General features: G+C 43.4%; 1 protein-coding gene across 1 annotated transcript; it reads left to right on the top strand.

Annotated features, from left to right (window-relative positions):
- Window positions 1-18,948: 18,948 nt before the first annotated feature.
- LOC103668912 (gremlin-2) lies at window positions 18,949-21,173 on the top strand. Its single transcript, XM_040636048.1, has one exon. The coding sequence runs from the start codon at window positions 18,950-18,952 to the stop codon at window positions 19,454-19,456; it is 507 nt and encodes a 168-aa protein (XP_040491982.1). The 5' UTR covers window position 18,949; the 3' UTR covers window positions 19,457-21,173.
- Window positions 21,174-21,193: the final 20 nt, after the last annotated feature.

Here is a 21,193-nt window from a genome sequence, read left to right as displayed (position 1 = left end):
GGACTCCTATTTTCTGCCGGCACTATGGATTTTCTTGGCTATAATGCAGTATTTCCAACTCTTAAATTTTTTTTCAACAAATTCATAATTAAAGAGGAATCAAAGAACTTATCTTGAAGAAGAGTTGCTATCCATTGTTAACCAAGGGCCCAAGAATGGGCAGCAGCAGATGATAAATGTGCTAGAATACTCAATCCCCTCAGAAATACAGGATGGCCAGGAGAGGCTTGGAGCAGACAGTCGTGAATTCTGTGCCTCAAAGTGTGAACGCCTAGAGAAAATTTAAAAATATGGGGCTCCTTGTACAAAATTTACTAAGAATTTCAAAATGGCATGATTGATTGTTTCCATTTTTAAATATCATTTTATGGTTTTCTTTGGATATTTAAGTGTTGTAATTAGAAAGGCACATTATTAGATTATAAAAAAGGTAAGGGGGTTTTTAATTTTTGAATAATTGGGATATATATAGGAAAAGCAAGGAACTTTTTGTCAGATGTAAATTTGAAGCCTGGCTCTTAATAATGATGGAGTTTCAGTTTTCTTATCTGGTCGTAGATCAGGAAACCACAGTACAAGGAGAGTACAAAACTTGCTCCAGTTTTTGCCCATGGAAAGTGTTGGACGTGGGGTTGCAAACCCAGCAGTCTGGTTCAAGGACAACTCCAGTCAGTGCTGTTAACCGTCATTTCTCACGTATGCATCGCTGGATCATACTGACACTAATCATTATAAGAACAAAAATAAAACCCACAATTCAAGCACAGGTTTGAGGCTCAGTCACTGTATGATGACACTCCCGTTTCTATAGTTTTCTACCTCTCCCATATTAAAACCTTGAAACTCTTGCATATTGGAAAGTAATATAAACCAGGAGCTACACAATTGATTTTTTTTTGTTTTTGCTTAAATCTAGAGTATGTTTACAAGAAACAAATCAAACAATAAGCAAACAGATCAATTGATCATTCAATAAATCAAACAAACAAGTCAACAATAAATCTTTTTGGAGACACAGTATATGGTACTGTATTTAATGGAAATCCCTATGAAAAGGATTTCTTCCCAGATGTCCCCCAATGGATTTTCTCAGTTTCTTCATAAATGCTCTTCTCATATCACCACTTAAAAATATAGAAATAAAAATAAAGTCTAATGAAATCCCTAGGGAAGATAAGTAAATTTAGTGAACAACAGAATAAAAATAAAATCACCACTGTCCATTTAATGCCTCATTTTGATAAAGAGAAAACAGATTGGATTTTCATTATCAAACATATTGACTGATTATACAATTGCTGATAATTGTAAATTTGCAGATTTGACCTGGAAATACTTCACAGTTTCCAAAGAATTGCTATTAAGAGTCAGGCTTGGAGAGAACTCAATGACCTTGATTCTAAACCAAACTTCTCAGAAGTCCATGGAGCACACTGGGGGCAGGAGTGGGGGGACTGCATGGGAGGTCTACCATAAAGGCTTAGATCTTTCTCATTAGAAGAAAGATCCATGATTTCAGTGACTGAGATCTAGAAACCTTTAGGAGCCAGAAGAGTCATCACCTAGTAATTTAGCATCAACTCTGTGGTTTGGTGGTGGTCTTTTTCATGTTTAAGAGGGGGAATTGTTCAAACAATATAGTTGGTTTGAAATACATCCAGGACCAATGCAAACACCAAGTGGGCTGCCCAGAAACCCCACATTGTTTCCTTCAGACAAAAGATAATGATGCACTAATGAGTTTTACCCTTTATTGCCCTCTCTGGAACACAGCCTCGGGAAGAAAACCCACAAAACAAAATTGTTAGTCCCGAAATTTACAATATTATGCAATGACCCCTATCCCTTTTTCTTTAAGTGCTAGTACTTGTGTTGTTAAGTATTTGTGTTGTTTAACTCATAAATCCCAACCTCGTATAATCTCAAAAGTGCCCTCCCAGAGAGAGAAAGGAAATGAGTAAATGAGGAAAAATAATAAAAGCCTTACTGATACAGAGTACCTCCAAGAGACTTAAAGTACTTCCGAGATATTATCTTATTCTAATGTCTTTTAACCTCATCAAGGGGTGGGAAGTAACAGAAATTAATATTTTAAATTATGGGGAGGGAAAGTGAGGCAAAAAGACATTGGACTAATAGACCCACTTAATAAAAAGCCTTTAATAAATAAAACTGTGAGTGGAGAAAAAGTTACAGTTCCGTTGACTGGACTTGTAAGAGTATGATATATGTTGAGGATTTATAGGATTTGTTGGAGTCCTGTGTTGTCATTTCAGTAAAGAACAACCCTAAAAGCGCCACGGCAGGCCACATACACTGAGATAACCATAACCTTTCTGTAACCTCACAGTCGGCCCCCTCGCCATTCCAGCCACCATGTCCTTCCACCGTGCGCATGCGCAGCGCAGTTCCTGTGGTCGCTGTTTCTATTTCCTCATCTCCCATTCTCACCTCATCCCTACTGAATGTGGCTTCCTTTTAAAGCTTGTCCACTGGGATGGGTCTCGTTCACTTGACAGTGGCCTCCGTATTGCCACATCCATGGGCCAGTTTTTTTCTGAACTTTCACCTACTCGATCGCAGCAGCATTCCAAAGACCCTACCACTCCTTGAAACATCTTCTCTTGGCTTATGAGACATTGTCTCCTCCTTTACTTTATTCACCGCCGGCTGCTCCATTTCAATCCTCTTTGCTGGTTCCTCCTTCTCTGCATAACTTTTTAAGGCAGGAGGGCCCCAGAGCTGTTCCCGGCACTCATTCCTCTCTAGTGTCTACCTAAATATGCCTGTCTGTGTCCCTGGCTTTAAACACCATCTTTCTCCCACTGTCACCTCTCCCCTCAAACTGTCACTTTTAGACTCATATTAACAACTTAACTGATCCTTTCCACTTGGATATCTAATAGACATCTCGCTTCACTTGGCCAAAACTAGATCCTTGATTTCTGTCTTAAACCTTTCTTATTTCAAAAAATTTACTTCACTCTCAAATCTAACCAAATATATGTTACATTGTTTTTATCCTTGAAATATGTCTTAGAGTTATTTCCTTCTCTTTTTCTCCACCACCATTATTTCTTATCTAGATTATTCCAGTAGCCTCCTATATGGTCTTCCACTTGCTTTCTCACCAATATCATCTCCTTTCTTCACAGAGCAGTAAGAGTGCTAAGGTTTTTAAGACATGAAATTAGATCATACTACTTTGCTACTTTAAACCCTGTGCTGGCTTCTCATTGAACATATAATAAGGCCCAAACATTCATTTTAGTCCACAAGACCATATATGATCTGATCCCCCCTGCCTCTCCCCCATGTCTTGGTACTGTCCCCCAGCTCACGAATCACTAGCCTCCCTGGCCTTTCTCTTGCAAGAACATATAAGTTGTCCTCACTTCTGGTCATTCCTGTGTTAGCTTTTACCTCTTTCCAGAAAGATGAGTGTCATTCATTCTTGGTATTGAGATCTCAGGTTGTTTATCCTCCTCAGTAAAGCCTTCCCTAACTAACCACGCAATCTAATGACACCCCAGCCAAATCATTTTTTCTCCCATCATCTTGGACTTTTGTTCTTCAGAGCACCTCCTGCTATCTGAAAATAGCTTAGTTTTATAACACTTACTGTGCACCCTCACTAAAATGTGACTTCCAGGAAAAGTGGGATAATGAAACAACAAATGAACTATGAATTTTAGATGAATATCTTAGTGAGTATTTTACTAAGTATTGTAGATGAAAACTTTATAAGGAATGATTAAGACAGTTTTTATATACAGAGCTTATACTGCTTTTTAAATCAATATGTCAAGGAAGTAAGAAATATACTACAATTAGCAAGGAGCAAAGTAATTTCATCAATTATTAAAAATTCTTATCATTAAAGCCCTCTACCGGTAAGTTTTGTAACAGAAAGCCGATGTACAAAAAGCCAGAATCATCAGCAAGGCTTATTAAAATGCAGAGTGTTGGACCCCCCACACATCCCATCTCCTCTCTGGAGTCTCTGATTCAGTAGATCTGGAGGACGGAGGGAGAAGCGATTTCTAAAACATTCCCAGGTGATAGAGATGGTACTAATCAGGGAACCACACTTTACAATCAAAACTTATCCATAATTAATTGTGAAAAGAGGAAAAAGGCCCTAATAGGAAGAAAACAGGAGGAAATTTTACCCATAACTTCCATAATTATTCTACTAACCTGTTACTGAGCTATCCAGAAAATCATTTTTTTAATATTTTATATTTATTTTAATATAGGGTGTTGTCTCATTTGATGTCAAGACTCCTTTTATTACCCGATATTTATTAAACACACATATAGATGTTTCATACTGATGCTCTACTCCCATATTTCCTTTATTCTTCACCAGCAAATTCTTCTCTAGTATTTAGTTAAAGACAATCTGCCCCAACTAATGTTTGTCTGCCACTATTCCCTTGTACTGGAACTTCAAAATTTGCTGTTGTATTTAAAATCCCCTGACACAGTAAACTGAGAAGATAGACTACCAGTCACAGGTCGTTCTTCTGCTTCTGTTCAGCCCCTATCTCTTCTGGGTTCTTTTGCTTGTCAGGAGTTCTGAACTCAGTTTCCATGCCTATTCTTAGCAGGACTTATAGCAGTAATCTCACCCATCTGTCCCCAGATCAAAGACACTGGATTTCCTAAACAAATATTCAAACCCATTAAATCTTAGAATCCAGAGGTCTCTTTGTGATAAAGTAATGTTATTTCTAGAAAGCTATGTTAATGTGATACTCCAAAATTCACATACACAGGTGTTTATAGCGGTGTGACTTGTAAAGCTGAAAGTTGGGACACCAGCTAAACGGAAGAATAATTAAGTGCATTGAACCCTCAGATGTGTTAGAAGATTATATAGCCATTGAAACTTATATTTCTCTTCCATGTTTTCTGAATTCTCCAAATTTTCTACAAATCGCAAACAGAATATTGCAACCAAATGGAATTATTATTTTAAAGACAAAAAGATTAAGTTTTTAAAAAGAAAAGCAAGTTAACTTGGGTCATACATATGGCCACTGCTCACCCAACGACGTCCTTGAAGGACAGTCACAGAACTTTTATTACATGTGTTCTCAGAGGGAAAGCATTTCATGTGCTATGAATCGATCCGTGTACTTTTTTGTTTTTGTTTTTGAAAATAATGGTTGATTTTTACTGATTTAGATTTTAACCATAAACAGAATTTTGTTCAAAAAATAGTTTTATGTTAATGTCTCTGCTGCTTTTTAAAATTAAGACAAAACTCACATACCATAAAATTAACTATTTTAAAGTGCACAATTCAATGACATTTTAGTACATTCACAAAGTTGTGCAAACACAGGCTCCATCTAGTTTCAAAACATTTTCATTACCCCAGAAGGAAATCTCATGTCTCTACCAAATACCTATGATTTTCTTCATATTAAATATACAGATTTCTTTATGTGGCCCCTTTCACCACGACTGATGCCTGCTATGGGTTCTCTTTAGCTCTTTAAGCTCCCACGCCACATGTGTTGCCTTTAAGAGCCCCCGACTTCATGGAGAAGTGGAAGGAGAGAAGGGGAGGCCGGTCATGAGAACAGAGAAGCTGGTCCCTGGGCAGGCTTCTGCGTGTATGTGACTGCCAACCTCCACCTCACCTGAGTCGCAGGGGCAGGTCCCTGGGGCAGACCCTCTCCCCAGGGCCCCGTGCAGGGATCTCTCCCAACACCGAGATCCACAGAGCTGCTGAAGCGACAGCACACACAGGCTGGAGAAGAAAGGCATCCTAAGTGGAAACATACATCACAATTACTTGCAAATCATCTCCCTCACATCTTCCTGTCACAAACCATGAAAGAAGTCCTCTACTCTAAACATGGGGAAATTGCTCACAGAAAGAAGAGATGTTACATCTAAATTTCAATTAACTTTAACACTGATTGCTACGTATCACTGGATTAGTCCCTGGTCCTTATTAATGAGGATATAATTAATGAAGTTTGCCCTGGGCAGTGGACCAGAGCCCAGATAATTTTATTTTAGACAACTAATTTAGGCTGTGTTTTTCAGAACATGGAATGCTTATTATAAATGCCACTCTCCAGGTTCCAGCCCAAATCTTGGGAACCAGAACTCCGACAGTATAGGGTCCTGAGATCTGCATTTTAACAAGTTCCCATGTGTGTCTCGTTCATAATGAAATTTGAGGACCACTTATTAAAAAGAGTCCTATATTGAAAGAAATAGTAGATATTGTTAATAGAACTTGCTCTGTAGAAAAATGTGCCGATCCTTGTGTTTGGAAACAATACACTAGAAAATATTCGATAAGCTTGGCTTAAGGTATAACTGGCTCTATTTGATGTTAACAAGAAACATTCCCTAGAATTACTTCAAAAGTTCAGTAAGGGTCCTTTTTATTTACATTATTTATAATTAGGCTGATCCGAGGAAAGATCTAAACAGAGAGTTATAAAAAGCAGAATGGACACCAAACATATCATGAGCACATGTGCATTCAGTAAATATTTGCTGCATGAATGACACACTTGGAGTGACTTTATTTCCCAAGTAAAAGGCAAAGGACTGATTCCTAATCCCTTAGGCTTTCCTTTCCTTTTTCTCTGTTGTATTCTGGCTATTTGAATACTAGCAATTATGACATCTGTAATTTTTCTAAAATATTAGATATTTGTTCATTTAGTCAATAAATATTGATTGGTCATTTTCTATACACCAGGACCTGGGCTAAGTTCCAGGGATATGGTAGTGATTAAAATAGCCTTGATCTCTCCTCTGATGGAATTTTCCATTGCAGAGGACTAGTAGCGTAGGTGTTTCGGGGAGAAGATTAATTATTTGAAAATCAAGGGAAATCTCAGAAAGAGTACCCAGAGCTTCAAGCCCAGGCATCAGCCCGGCCCTTGCTTCATTTTGCTCAGCTGTTCGGGCTGATATCGCTTGGGTTAGTGATCTTGTGGTTCAGAAAGTACTTTCTGTCCTTTCCAGCTGGTCCTTTGACTTCACTCAGAGTAAATTGTTAAATATTTGGAAGGCTAGATAATTACTGCTTACCAACATTTTAAAGTATGAGAATCAGAATCCATTACATATTATCTTCACTCTCTCCCCTCTGCAATCTCTCTCACCGCACTCTGTCTCTAACACTCCTGTGCCCAAGACTGGTGGACCTTCAGTCCGGCAGACACGTGCCCATCCCCCCCCCGACTTCTTACGGTCTGGCTATCTCTGCTCTCCCTTGGCCTCCTTCGTAGGGTTCCTTTCCTCAGTTCCTAGAAAAGCTTATGTCCCCAGAGTTCCACCCACAGCCCACTTCTCCTCTGGCTCTACCCCTGAATGATCTTACTACCTCCACACAAGGACATCCCTTCAGATCAACCCTGTGAGGCACATCTTGTGCCGACAGCTTTCCTGGGTGTGGAGACTTCCCTGCCTCTGCCAGCCAGCTCTTCGTCTCCTGTTCTCCACCATGGGAAAGCCAGCCTGGTCCCTGGCTTCCTGTCGCCTGGGGCAGATACCCGCGTTTCCCAGTCTCCCTCATCCATACGTCCATTCAATCACTTCAACATGTTAGAGCCTAAGTACCCAACACATTTCCTTCTCTTCTATTCCCATTGTCCCTTAGTTACACCCTACATTGTTTCTTTCACGGATTACTCCAACAGCTCACCAGTCTCCTACTTCCAGCGTTAATGTCACTTTTTGTTGATTTATCTTGTTTCTGGCATGATATAGATATCTTATTCATCTTTGTATCCCAACCCCTAGGGAGGTTCATAGAGCATGTGGAATGAATGAACAAACCACTTAAGGCTTCCAGGATTAGTAAAAGTATTGCTGTTATAGGTGTATAAATAGAGATGGGTTTAGGTATCGAGTATTAGGATTCATTTTAAATAAGTTGACATTTTTTAATTTTTTAATTTTTTTTTACTTTTTCCATGACTTCATGTCCATTGGCATAAGTCTCCTGGTTGTCTCTGGTTATGTTTGTTTTCTTTGGTCAAGAGCCTTGAATTTACCCTTTAATTTGTCTGAATTCACATCAGTTGTCAATAGGAGCTAACAGGAAAAAGGCAGGGTACATAAGACTTAACACCAACCGAACCAGACTTCTTGTTTCAATTAAATTACTTAATATGGGACTTTCCAGTCCTCTATGGACCCATTAGCCAACGGAGTGTTTTGAAAAACTGTCAGAAAACAGAGGTTGCAGAATTTGGGAGACATGAGTACATGAATAGGAGAGAAAGAAAGTCTGAGATCTTTCTTCATAACAGTTACTTGGGGACACAAAATTTTTATGTACCAGAGAATTCAAGGATGAAGTATTCTTGCCTGCCTGGTATTGTTAACACAATTCTCCCGTTTAGAAATAGTAATATAATAATATACTTAGTGTACTAGTCTGTAAACATTTTTAGTTCTAAATCTTTATAACCTCACAAACTCTTTAACTGGCATACAAATTTGTAATGAATATCACTGAAAGAGTGTCGCAACACTGATATTTTAAAATAAGACAGTTACAATACTCTTTAATGTCTCCAGAGGAATCTATCATAATAGCTAAATATCATAGCTATATTTTATGCCCATTATTACACATTTAAAAAAATATATGTAGAACAGTTCCTGAAACAGTTCCCCATCCCTTCTTATACTCGTAATTAAAGTTTTGAAAATCTTGTCAGTGTAAATTTTTTGAGATTCTCTCCCTCTCCTTATCTCCCCCCCCCCACTGCCCCTCCGTCCCACATGCACTCACAGGCTCTCTCTCTCAAATAAAGAAATAAATAAAATCTTTAAAAAGAAAAAAGCCTTCAAACCCAAAACCTGTCATAATAGGATAAATTCTGTGGGGGAGAACTAGAAAGAAATAGGAATTCAAGGAAAAAGTAATGTAACATTTCCTTTCAAGAAGTGTTTCTACATGTATTTTTTTTAATGTGTAATAGTGGGCATAAAATACGGCTAGGTATTTAGCTATTATGGTATTTAGATTCCTTTGGAGACATTAAAAAGAGTAGGATGCTTAACCGACTGAGCCACACAGGTGCCCCTGAAAGTCTTTTTTTTTACCTCATCACTCTTTTCTGTGACCAAAAGTCTATATGCAAATTTTAATCCTGTTGCTATAAGCTTTAAATATTTAATGTTTCTTGCTGATTGCTCATTAGAGTTTAGAATAGTATTTGATCAAAATAGCATTAATAAGTCATAAATTTAGTAATTATTAAATACAAAAAGGTAAATTTTAATTATTTACCTCTCTTAAAAAGATGTCCCATACACAGAGATTTACTGTTGTTTATATTTTCATGAATAAATGCTAGTTATTGCCAGGAGGAAACAAGATTCAGCAGAGAATTTCTACCATGCAGTATACATGTGTATATGTGTATGATTGTATTTTGTATATAATATATACTAAGTAAATGTGTCCACAAAAATAGGTTGTAATAGAAATGTGCTTTCTAAAAGCAATGTCTCAATTTCTTAAAACATTTCAGACTTACTTGCATGTAAATAATCACATAATATTCATCATCAAAAAATTATTTTTGGTGATATATCACCTGACCATTTAGATCTTCCTTCAGTGTTGATTTAAAGCAAATTACTGGGGAAAAAAACTGACATGAAGAAGGATTTATTAAAATTTACTTTTTAGGGAGAGTTCTAATATTTAGAATTGTCCTTTCCTTTGGTGCCCTGGAACCTTACTTATACCCCAGGCAAGACAGCCCAGTAGAAGTAGGGTGGATGAGAACTGTCCCTTCCTTTTACCAAGTAGGGGAAGGGAGACTGATAGAGGCAGGAAGGGAGGACTTGCCTGGACACTACAGACACCTTTAGTGTAAAGACAACTTCTTGGGCAGATCTCTTAGAAGAGAAGGAACAAATGGGGGTTGAGGATTTGAATATTGCTTCATCTAAAACTACCTTTGAACGATACCCCTCGGAAAGCTTTTCTGTAACCCCCAGGACTGGACCTGTGCCAGCTGGAAGGTGAGACATGACAAAGAACTTCTGGTCAGGGTCAGAGAGAGCAAAGAGAGGTGGACAACGGTTTGAAATAAAAGGAGGATAAGGAGCTGCAAAAGTATTACTACTGAATCAGAGGCAACAGTCTACTAGATTGTTAAAAAAATTATTCCACTTTTAATAGTTATGTTGATATCTGATTGTGATAGCTTGATGTGCATTCAACCATTATGATTAAAGGCTGGCGTAACAAGCATCGTTGCTCCTGAAGAGCGAACCCAGCTTCACGTTCTTCTGTTTTTCAAAATAAAAACACTCTCCTCTAGACCAATGTGGCTAAAACCTATGTAATCATTCAATCTTTCATTCATTCATACATAAATAAGCGTTTAAAACTATTCTGTAGACCGACCACAAGTCAGTAGGGAAACAAAGATTAACTGTCACGGTTTCCGATAACACACACGCCAGTGGGGAATGCGCGGCCCTCAGCCGCATAGCGGCCCGTTGGTCGTGGTGAAAGCAGGTGCGACGACGGCAGAGATGATGAGGGCGGGAAGCACGGGTGTGTCACAAAGGCAGTGGAATTGGAATGAAACTTCAATGCCCACCAGTGGTTAAAGGAACAGTATTTCAGGCAAAAGAAATAACTGCAGGTGTTTGCAGGTGGAAAACAACCTTGCAGTGTGGCAGGACACGCAACTGTGTGTGTTTCAAGCATGACGTGATATCGTGAGGGGATAACATGATGACACTAGAGGGGACAAAGGTCACGGAAGCTTAGACACTGTCCAAAGACTTTGAACTTGTCATGATGGGAAATCTGAAAAGGGAAACCCGAAAGGGCTAACAGAGACAGATCTGCATGTTAGGGTGTTCTCTCTGATAGGAGCCCGGAAGGTGGATGTGAGTGTGAGGCTGGAGGCAGGGAGGCCAGTGAAGAGACTGGTGTAATATTCAGGTGATGGGGGCCCAAACCAAAGGAGTAATGGCGAGGTTTGACAGTGAGGCAAGAAAGACAATAAGGTCTCGTTAATGGATTTAATATGTGAGAAGATAGGTTTGGATATTCTCCATACCCAAATAAAAGGATTTAGATCCTGAGGAGTTTTTTAACTGACAACGTTGAAGTCCAGGGAGAAGCAGTTCTAGGGATGGTTAATTCAATGGCTTACCAACGTAATCAAGAATCCAGTGGCTTTCCATTTTGTGCTTTATATTGCAATGGTTCGACATGCTGTACCCGCCTGGTGGCTGTGACAGGGAGTAAAAATCTTTCCCAGGAGGCTGTTTCTTACATCGTGTTAGTCACTGACTTGGGCCTATCACCGCCGTACTCCATGGTATGGAGTTCCTCCATGAGGAACCTGGACTCCGCTACCTGAACGACATTGTGCTTCTATTAGCAAGATTGAGGACATTGGCTCTCAGCAGTAAATCAACTCGGACCCTCCCTAACTCTCAGCTCTCCGGCCCCGGGGAAAGGATAAATGTTGTGCTCTTCACTGAGATAGTAACTTTCAGAAGAGGAGCTGAGTGAAAAAACAGATGAGATTTGGAACATATAAAATTTGGGGTGTCCATAGGGCATCCAGGGAATGTTTGGTAGGCACTTGGGTATAGAGTCTGGGAGTCACGAGCAGAAAGCAACTGGTGGCTAAAGTCTTGGCTCAGATGAAATTCTTAGTAGGAATGTGAGGAAGGAGAAAACAGGGTTATGGAACAATCCTTGGGGAACACTAACCAGGAAGCCAGAGAAAGAAAAACCAGTAAAAGTGACCAAAGACACCTAAAGACTAAAGAAAAAGAATAAAAATACTGTTGTGGTGAATTCCAGAGGAAGTGAAAAGGGGGTACACAGTTTGGTCAGGCTTTCCTGCATGCAACGTCCCATCGCTACCCACTGTCACACAAGTAGCTTCAAGTGGAGAGTGTGGCTGGGGCTCATGGGCGGGATGCTTTCGACTGCGATCATGCATTTTAGACAGGCGCCTCTGATTTTCATGAATACACAGACGGAAGACCTATACGCTGCTGTCAGAGAAGTGGAAGCTTTTTGTTTTAGACGATCACCCTGAACACACAAGGCTGCCCTGGGAAGACTTGAGGAACGAGGCTGAAGAGTGCAGAATCACTGAGTGCGGCTGGTCCCTTGAGCACAGCCTAAAATCTTCATCTGCAAATAATAATAATAATAATAATAATAATAATAATAATAATAATAGTTCTGCCTAATGGCTGCAGAGAACAATGTCACTGGCTATAAAATCCTTAATGGATTGCTCATAATTTCTTCCTTCCTTTCAAATAAAACTCATGGTTCTTTTCGCTCAGAGAGCGCTTGGACTATATCTCAGCACCGCATTCCTCGTAACAGCAATGTGGAATGGGGGTGGCAAGTACCATTAACACCGTTTTACAGAGGGGGACCCAGGGAAGCTTAGGAGTGAGTCACACAGGGTCACGAGATGGGCAGCTCCAGGCCCAGAAGCCATGTTCTCACTCTCATTCCCAAGTGGCTCTTCTCTTGAGAAAAGCAACCCTGTGTGTATAAACTTACCATGTTCAGAGAGCGTTCCCATCCATTTTCTTATTTAATTTAATGCTTTGCTGCCATCTTGCCTCAGTGTTACATTTCCCAGACTGAGTTTATCCCAGCTATTGTTTCAAAGATTAAGAACTCTGATTACAAATTCTTAAATGATACACTTGCTATCCAGAAGTCAAAGTAAGTAATGATAGTATCGTTTCTTCTTTGGTTGAAAACTTTTTTTAAAAACATAATATAATTTTTCCAGGCGAAATTAAACTTCTCCTGGAACAAAATGATACTCAGTGTCCCACTCAGGCGATGTCACTTGGGAAAGTAAATGAGTCCATTCGGATTTCAAACTTCTGAGTCATGTGAGATGCCCTGATCGTTCTCCTCTGAAATTGCAAGCCACTTCCTATTCTTCTCATGACAGTTCAGAAGATTTATAGTCACTACTTCTTATTTTTCCTTTCCTAATGTTTTAATCTCTCTCTTTTACTTATAATAAGTTCAGTGTATGACTACAGTATTTGAGCCTGGTGACCAACTCCCTTGTAATCAGAAGGGTGCAAACTAAAATAATCATAATATGATGCCATTTCAAATTCTTCGGATGGGCAAAACGTCATGCACCTGGTAACAGCGAGTGTTAGCAGGTGTGTGTGGCAGCAAGGGCTCAGCATCACTCGGGGCAGGGGACACTGGTACAAGCATTTGGAAAGTAACTTAGCAAGACTTCGTCGAGCTCGAGTGGCACATACCGTGCGAGGCAGCATTTCCACTGCTCGGTGTCTCCGCGAGTAAACCTCTAACACGTGGGTGTAAATACACACACACGACTGTTGAGGATAGCACTGCTGGTAACAGTGACAACGCGGAGACTTCACTGCCCCCAGGAAGGGGAATGTATACACTACGCTTTCGGATTCAGCAGTGGAGATGAACAGACCCTAAAAATCTCAAGCACCTGCTGTGGAATGCAGAAGCTGCTCAAGAAGAGCGTAGGGCTATCTACACGTGAGGTCGAACGCACGCACGCTAGCATGACCGTGTATTTCGCACACAGGAAACACGGGCAAGCACTAGCAGGGATGACACAGGCAACCTCAGGACGCTGGTCGTCTCAGTGACAGCAGAAGGCTGCGAGAACAAAACTTCGGCTTTACCTATCTTGTTTTATTGCTTTCAAAATTGAAAGAGATTGCGAGAGAAAGATAGGAAATATTAATATTGTTTTAATCTTGGTGGAGGGCTGATAGGGTTTATTGTATGTTCTAGCTTGCTCTATGTTTGAAATGTTTCATAGACAGAAATTCTAAAATTCAAAGCTACTTCTCTAGCGAAAGAGCACAGAGGGAAAGGGAAGCAATGACCGAGTGGGAGAGGATGTTAGGAATAGGATTTGGCAGACTTTTTCTGCGAAAGGCCAGATAGTAAATGTTTTTGACTTCGTGGGCTGTGTCTCTGTTCCCACTACTCACTGTCTTTGTAACACAAACGCAGCCATAAAGAAAAGGCAGCTAAACTGGAAGGGCTGTGCTCACTGTCACCTTATTTACTGAAACAGAGTGCAAGTGGGGATCGGCCCGCGGGCAGTCGCGTGTTGCAGATCAGAGCTGCTGGAAGTCAATGGCTTCGGTAGACAAGTGATTGTAGGCGGAGAGGGTGATCCCCGAGCCGAGGCACGTCCACCTGTAGCTGGAGAGCTCAGCCACAGCCTCCCAGCCAAGACTCGGTGTCACGGGTGAAGGACCTTTGGCTGCTGAGGTTCTAGTAGTAAAACTCATCAAAATAATTGTCGAATTCTAACCCTGTTGGGGGTTTATATTTGGAGTTTGCTGTTTGATTTGGATTCTGTCTTCGCTTGGGCCGTGGGAGCAAGCTTATCGCAGATGTGCCCGCCCAGATGCAACCTTGGGTGCTTCCCTTCAACCTGCCAAGGATGTCAGAAAATGCCTGAGCCTCATCCCATCCAGCAGTCAGGCACAGCCCTGCCCTGCCTTGACCGGACCTCTAAAACCAACACGGTCACTCTGGGAGTGAGCCGACCAGCCTCGCCGAACCCTTGGCCTTTGATCATGTACACCTTTCGGCATGGAGGTCAGCGCTGCCACAGCCTTTCCTAGAAATGAGGAAGCATTATAGCCAAGTTCCTCTCGCGGAACCGCTCGACGCTTCTAGAAAAGACTGATAGGAGGGGCCAGCTATTCTTTAGCGGCCTAGATGCTGTCCTGGCCTGTGCGGCCCTTGTTCTGAGACCAAGAAGGGCCAGGGCCCCGGGCATTACTGAAGAGGAAAGTGCTTTTGCTTCCCCTCTCTCTACACAACCCACTTTGAACAACCCAGACCGCTCAGGGTATCAGCATTTACGGTCCCGGCACCCCTTGCAAATGTACAACATTGTCAGGCCACAAGGATGGTTAAGAAAACCGAAAGGATTTATTTACGAGTTTCTTCTGAGACAAGCCGAACACAAGATGTGAGGGTGAAATGAAGAACGTTCGTGCTGTGATACCAGCCATGATGGCAACATTCCTGAGAGGTTAATTGTATGCGAACCATTTCTGTGAGTAGTGAGGTAATTCAAGGCAAAGCAGAACTCTGACTGCTAAATCCAGGTCCTGGTGGGGCCACTGACATGCGTGTGAAGTGAGCGTGTGTGAGACAGTTAGCGAACTGAAGAAAGACGCATGCACATTCTCTCCCCTGACGACCTCACGCACTTGAGGGCTAGCGGAAAATGTGCTGCGAGCAAGAGCTGGTTCGGTTCCTTTAATGCCCTTGAACTGAAAAGCCTAACAGTCACCGCAGCAAATACTTCTTGCCTCCTCACCTGCCCTGACATTGAGATTCCAGATCCTTGCCAATGTTCCTGTTGCTATGTGTGAAGGAGTAAAGACACGAGATGGAGGGAAGGAAGGAGAAGAGCCTGGGTTGGCCCCCATCACCTAGCAATGTCATCAGCCTCTCATCCTGGTCTTGAAAACGGGAGGTTTGCTTTCCTTCTTAGGTTCTCGCGAAGCATAACTTCCAAGGTGATTGCCAGATGTTGTGAGAATATTCCAAAGCGTTCGAAGAATGCATGTTGTTAATCATCCCATCTAATACTGAGAATCAAAGAGTTTTTGCCCCAAATTGATCGGAACATGTTTTAGTTCTGCTGTCCCTGACAACAGCTAGGACCTGTCGAGTGAAAGCATGCCATTTGTGAGCCTCTCGAAGACGCATGTGAAGCTCTTCCTGGAACCGGGGGCGGAAGACCCGGCTGACGCTGTCAGTCTTTCCTGGCTGGGCCTTACACACTTTTGGTTGTGTTTATTCAGAATGTTAATGATTTTGGAAATTATTAAAATGGAACCGACATGCTTTCTTTTTAAGAGACTGTTGAGATCACAAATCATTCTGCAAATATAATAAGCTGCGTAAGTTGAACGAGTCCAATACTCAGTGCTTGCCATGAATCTGCTGGAAGCGTGGCCGTTTTCACAGGACAGTTCATGTGTGGAATGAAGGAGGCATGAGGAAAGTTCTTTAAAAATTCGGCCTCAAAATTTCAGTAACTGTATTGCACAAAAATGCTTTTACAAAAAAAGAAAATCTTTCCCTTTTCTCCCCTCTCTGTTCTCAATGTTTTTACTTCTCTTGCCTCTTGTCATTACATTAACCTAACTCAGCACTCCTGGCAGCGTCACTGCCTGGAAGGATCCTATCTGGAGTTTAAGACACTCGTTAGCTGTTACTTCCCGGGGCTGTCCTGCTGCCTGTCCAGGAGGAGCTGATGCTCTTTTCCTGTGTCCCCACTGTCCCCTGGGGCACTGGCCCATAGAAATCACCCAAAGCAGTTCTTTAAAATACAGATCTCAAACTCCGCGGCCGCTCCACTGATTCAGAATGTTTTGGGGGTGGAGTTAAGGAATCTACATTCTAAAGCATCCCAGTGATTCCGATGTTCTTGGCTGTGCAGACCTACGCCATCGTGCCTCCAAACTGTAGCACCATCGTCGGCATCCCGAAACGCACGGTATTCATATTTCCTTCAACACACATTTATTGAGTACCTACTATGTGCCAGGCACTGGTTTGAGTGCAGGACATACAATATAGGTAAGCAGGTGGTCCTTTTTCTTGGACCTCACATTCCGGTTGGGGAAGTCGGACAACACCGAAATCGGTAAGATCATTCGGTACTATCTTATAAGATGCCAAGTGCCAGGGAGAAAAACAAAGCAGGGGTGAAGGACACAGGGAATGGCAGGGTGTTGATGAAGTTACCCGTGAAGGCCTCACTGAGGTGGCGATAACTGAGCAAAGACTTGAAGGCTGTGCAGAGCGCCATGTCGCTGTCTGGGGGAAGGACAGAGACATAAGGCCCTAGAGCAGAAAATGCCACATGCACTCTGAAAACAGAAAGGTGGTCAGTGTTGCTGGGAGCAGAGCAAGTAGGAGAGGGTCGATGAGGAGGTCCATGAGATGAGAACAGGGAGAGCAGATCTTGTCAGGGCTCATCTGACACGGGAAGAACTTTCTCTTAGTCTCTGAGGGAAGGACTGGAATTCACAAGGCTTATCACAGTTTGCTCCAGAATAAATACTCAACAAAACTTGCTAAATGAAGGAATTCTCTGTTATGTGGTTTGTAAAAGCCTCTTGTGGTTTACACTTAGACTAACAATAATGACATATAGAAAGATTTTAACATAGATATTTTAACACAATTTTTTTAAAGATTTTAATTATTTGTTTGAGAGAGCATGAGTGAGTGAGAGAGAGAGAGATCATGAGCAGAGGCAGAGGCAGAGGGAGAAGCAGACTCTCCAATGAGCGGGGAGCCTGATGCGGGGCTCGATCCCAGGACTCCGGAATCATGACCTGAGCGGAAGGCAGACGCTTAATGACTGAGCCACCCAGGTGTCCTCTTAACGCAAATATTTTTAGAAACAAGATAGCTATACTCACCTGGAGCCAGGATTCAAATATTTCACATTCTGGCCATCTGATCTTGGTAAGTTATGAAGCCTTTCCATGCCTCGGTTTCCTAATCCATAAAATGGGAGAAATAATAATACTTATTTCACAGAATTTGGATATGTTTACACATGAAAGGAAACTGTAAGAGGGATGGGTTTTGAACACCAATAAATATTAACATTTATTATTAGCAGAAATATATGTAAGACATTGATAATAGTTCAGGGGGGTTAATATATTTCCTACTGAATTTGTAGTATGCATTACAGAACTATGTACTCAATGTCTACGTGCCAGTTTGGTGTGTATGTGTTAAAGGGATGGGAGTGTCATGCAGTTCTACAGGTGGTAGAATACCCAGGGAGGCAACGAATAAACGTGAGTATGATGGCGAGGATGACAAGGATAAGTGAAGATCCATCATCAGGAGACAAGGATCCTGTCTGCTGAGGGGTATTGCAGTCCCTCGAGGGCACTGACAGAAATATAGCAATGAAAACTGGGAATTAAACTTCAAAGAAGTCCATCTTTCAGTCAGATTGGCTTCCTTCCTACAAGACATGATTCAAAGTCAGTTTCTCTCTAGTGCCCATCCCTGCACACTTGGGTCACGGGCCCTAATGTACAGAAGAATCATCTACTCGTGTGGGTTACGACTGCATCGTCTAAGGCCATTTTAACACAGCCTTGGAAATTTCTTAATTCACGACTGGGAAGTGGTTTCCACTACGAGACTCTAATTCATTACTCACTTGGGTTACCTTGAATATCTTTGTGCAGATGTTAAATGTAATTTTTTTATTCCGAACAATTACCAGAAGTGTAAATATGACTTTTCCTGATCTGTGTCCATTCCTAAATTTAATATTCATTTTTAAGAAACTCGTGAACATGCCCAGCTTTCCTTTACTTTCTGCTAATATTCCTGATCAGGTCCGTGTCTAGTGGTTACTTTTGCTGGCTCCGGAGGCAGATGCCTGGCTCCTGGACATTTCGCAGCGGTTGTGCGACCTTGGGCAAATTGCTAGCGTCTGTGTGCCTCAGTTTCCTTCACTGTAATGTAGGTATAATAACCTCCAACTTAAACCTGTTTTCAGGATCCAACGAGGTATACACGTAATGTGGGTAGGACAGTACTGCTCCCGTACTAAATGAAAATGCAGTAAAATGTATTAACTATTGTCGGCACTGCGGAAAACCGGCGTGGCAACCCTTGCTTTGTAGTTCTGTAGCTGTTCGACATGGGTCTGTGTTCTAACTGTGTTCTTTTATACTCACCCTGTGGCTCCCCGCCTCGCCTTTGGGGAGGTATTTCGGAGAGCATCCCTGCAGAAGCGCTCGCCCCTGCAGCTGCCCCACCTGCCCGCAGCTCCTCCTCCTGAGCCCAGGTCAGCACGCCCGCGCGCGCCCCAGCCAAGCCCTCTAACTCTTCTCTCGTTGCAGGATGTTCTGGAAGCTGTCCCTGTCCCTGTGCCTGGTGGCCGTGCTGGTGAAGGTGGCGGAGGCCCGCAAGAACAGGCCTGCGGGCGCCATCCCCTCGCCCTACAAGGACGGCAGCAGCAACCACTCGGAGAGATGGCAGCAGCAGATCAAGGAGGTGCTGGCGTCCAGCCAGGAGGCGCTGGTGGTCACCGAGCGCAAGTACCTCAAGAGTGACTGGTGCAAGACGCAGCCGCTGCGGCAGACGGTGAGCGAGGAGGGCTGCCGCAGCCGCACCATCCTCAACCGCTTCTGCTACGGCCAGTGCAACTCCTTCTACATCCCGCGCCACGTCCGCAAGGAGGAGGAGTCCTTCCAGTCGTGCGCCTTCTGCAAGCCCCAGCGCGTCACCTCCGTCCTCGTGGAGCTCGAGTGCCCTGGCCTGGACCCTCCCTTCCGACTCAAAAAGATCCAGAAGGTGAAGCAGTGTCGGTGCATGTCGGTGAACCTGAGCGACTCGGACAAGCAGTGAGCACCTGCGGCGCGACGCCGCTCGCCCTGCGCGCCGGTCCCCGGGCCGCCGCCGCCTTCGTCCCCGTCCTCTGAGCCCACGCACGCGCTGCCCCGTGGCCAGCCCCGCAGCCAGCACGCTTCCTGGGGCGGACGGCGCCCTTGCCACACGCGCGCCACCAGCGGAGCGTCGCCGAGGCTTTCCCGGCCGACCGCGGGCCCCTCGCGCGCGTCCCACGCCGGCTGCGATTCCCGCCCGAGGGCCGCGGCTGGAAACCCGCCACCTGCCAGCCGGAGGTCGGAGAGGACTTTTGCGGGGCTGCGCTGCCGATGGGGCATTGATGTTTCCACCGTGTGGAAAAGCGAGTCTTTCCCCGGCCTCACCCTACACTCCAGCCCCCCTTTCCCGGGAGGTGAAGGATGCGGCCCTCGCCTCTCCCGCGGAGCCCGGGCGCTCCAGCTGCGGGGTTCCCTGGGGAAGGGAGGGCTGCCCTCGCGCCGCTGTGATGCGGGGCTCGGACAGCCGGTACGCAGGGAGGGTCTCCTAGCAAACCCCACACCCGAGAAGACGACTTGAGCCACTGGGATCACGAAATGGGCTTCCCTGGGGACCTTGCTCACAGCAGGCCACACTCTCCCCACCCCCAGCCACCACCCCCTCTTCTTCCTCACCCCCCCCCCATCTGTGGACTCAGATGAACTCTGGTGTGCATGCTCTTATCGCTGCAGTTAGAATATTATTACACACAAAGGTCTCCATATTAACGCTGGTTTTGTAATTGACCTGTATTGTAAAGAACTGTTAAGAAGCACTATAGACCTATCCATGTATCGTTTCACGAGTTTGGGCTCTGGCTTTGCAGCACCATTCTGAGTAAGACTCCCGAGGGGTTTCACTCGGCAGTAACGCCTGGTCAGAGTCACCGTCAGGCACCTGTTCTTAGATTGGGCAGGGAGACGGCAGGTGATTTTACAAGGAAGACTGTTTCCCTGAAGGTACTAAGGCGTCGCAGCACAGTGCAGGAAGGGGGTGGAGATGGACGCGGGTGTAGGCTGGGACTCACTGGGAAGTCGTTCACAGGGAACCGAAAAGCCCTGCGATGTTTAATATGCGTATGTGGTGTGAGAAGGTATACTATTTTACTGCCATGACACTAAACAAGAAATATTTCCTGGTAAAAGAGAGAAATATTTAAATATATAAGGAGTCAGGTCACTTTGTGGTGCAGGAGGAAGTAAAAGATAAGACATAGAGACTAGAAATCTAGTTAAGCTATCCTACAGAAGCTTCCTTTTCAAAGAATGGACTTCTTTTTTTTAAAAGGATGATCGAACATCAGCTTACCTTTCATTTTTATAATGAATCATTGAGGTTTTCACGTTGTGGTCTCTTGGTATAAGAAAGCTGACATCATTTATTTTCTGGCAAAATTATACTTACTTTGAGTCCCTTCACTAAGTTGCCCCAGAGAGGCCTCCCTGTGAGTCATGTTCACACAGTCTGATAAATGTGAATGAGATACCATTGGTGGGAATCAGCACACTTTGAAAACCTTTCAGGAGTGACTTCTGAGCACTGAGTCTCAGGTGCTGCTGCCAAGGGCACTCAGAAAGGCCCATTTCCAGGTTCGTGAGACCTTCTACAAACTGCTCGGGGAACTGAGGCTTCCTGACATTAGACGTTGTCCAGGGGTGTTCACCTGGAGAGCAAGGCATGTGGCACGTCCCTGAATCCATTTCCTGCCCCTGCCCCATGGGT

Source organism: Ursus maritimus, unplaced genomic scaffold, assembly GCF_017311325.1.
Source record: "Ursus maritimus isolate PB19 unplaced genomic scaffold, ASM1731132v1 scaffold_2, whole genome shotgun sequence".
In the NCBI taxonomy this organism is placed as follows: domain Eukaryota; kingdom Metazoa; phylum Chordata; class Mammalia; order Carnivora; family Ursidae; genus Ursus; species Ursus maritimus.
The sequence above is the reverse complement of the archived record's forward strand: the minus strand, read 5'-3'. Positions and strand labels throughout refer to the sequence as shown.

Coding starts and splice junctions, on each gene's coding strand:
- LOC103668912 (XM_040636048.1), top strand. CDS start 18,950: ATGTTCTGGAAGCTGTCCCTGTCCCTGTGCCTGGTGGCCGTGCTGGTG.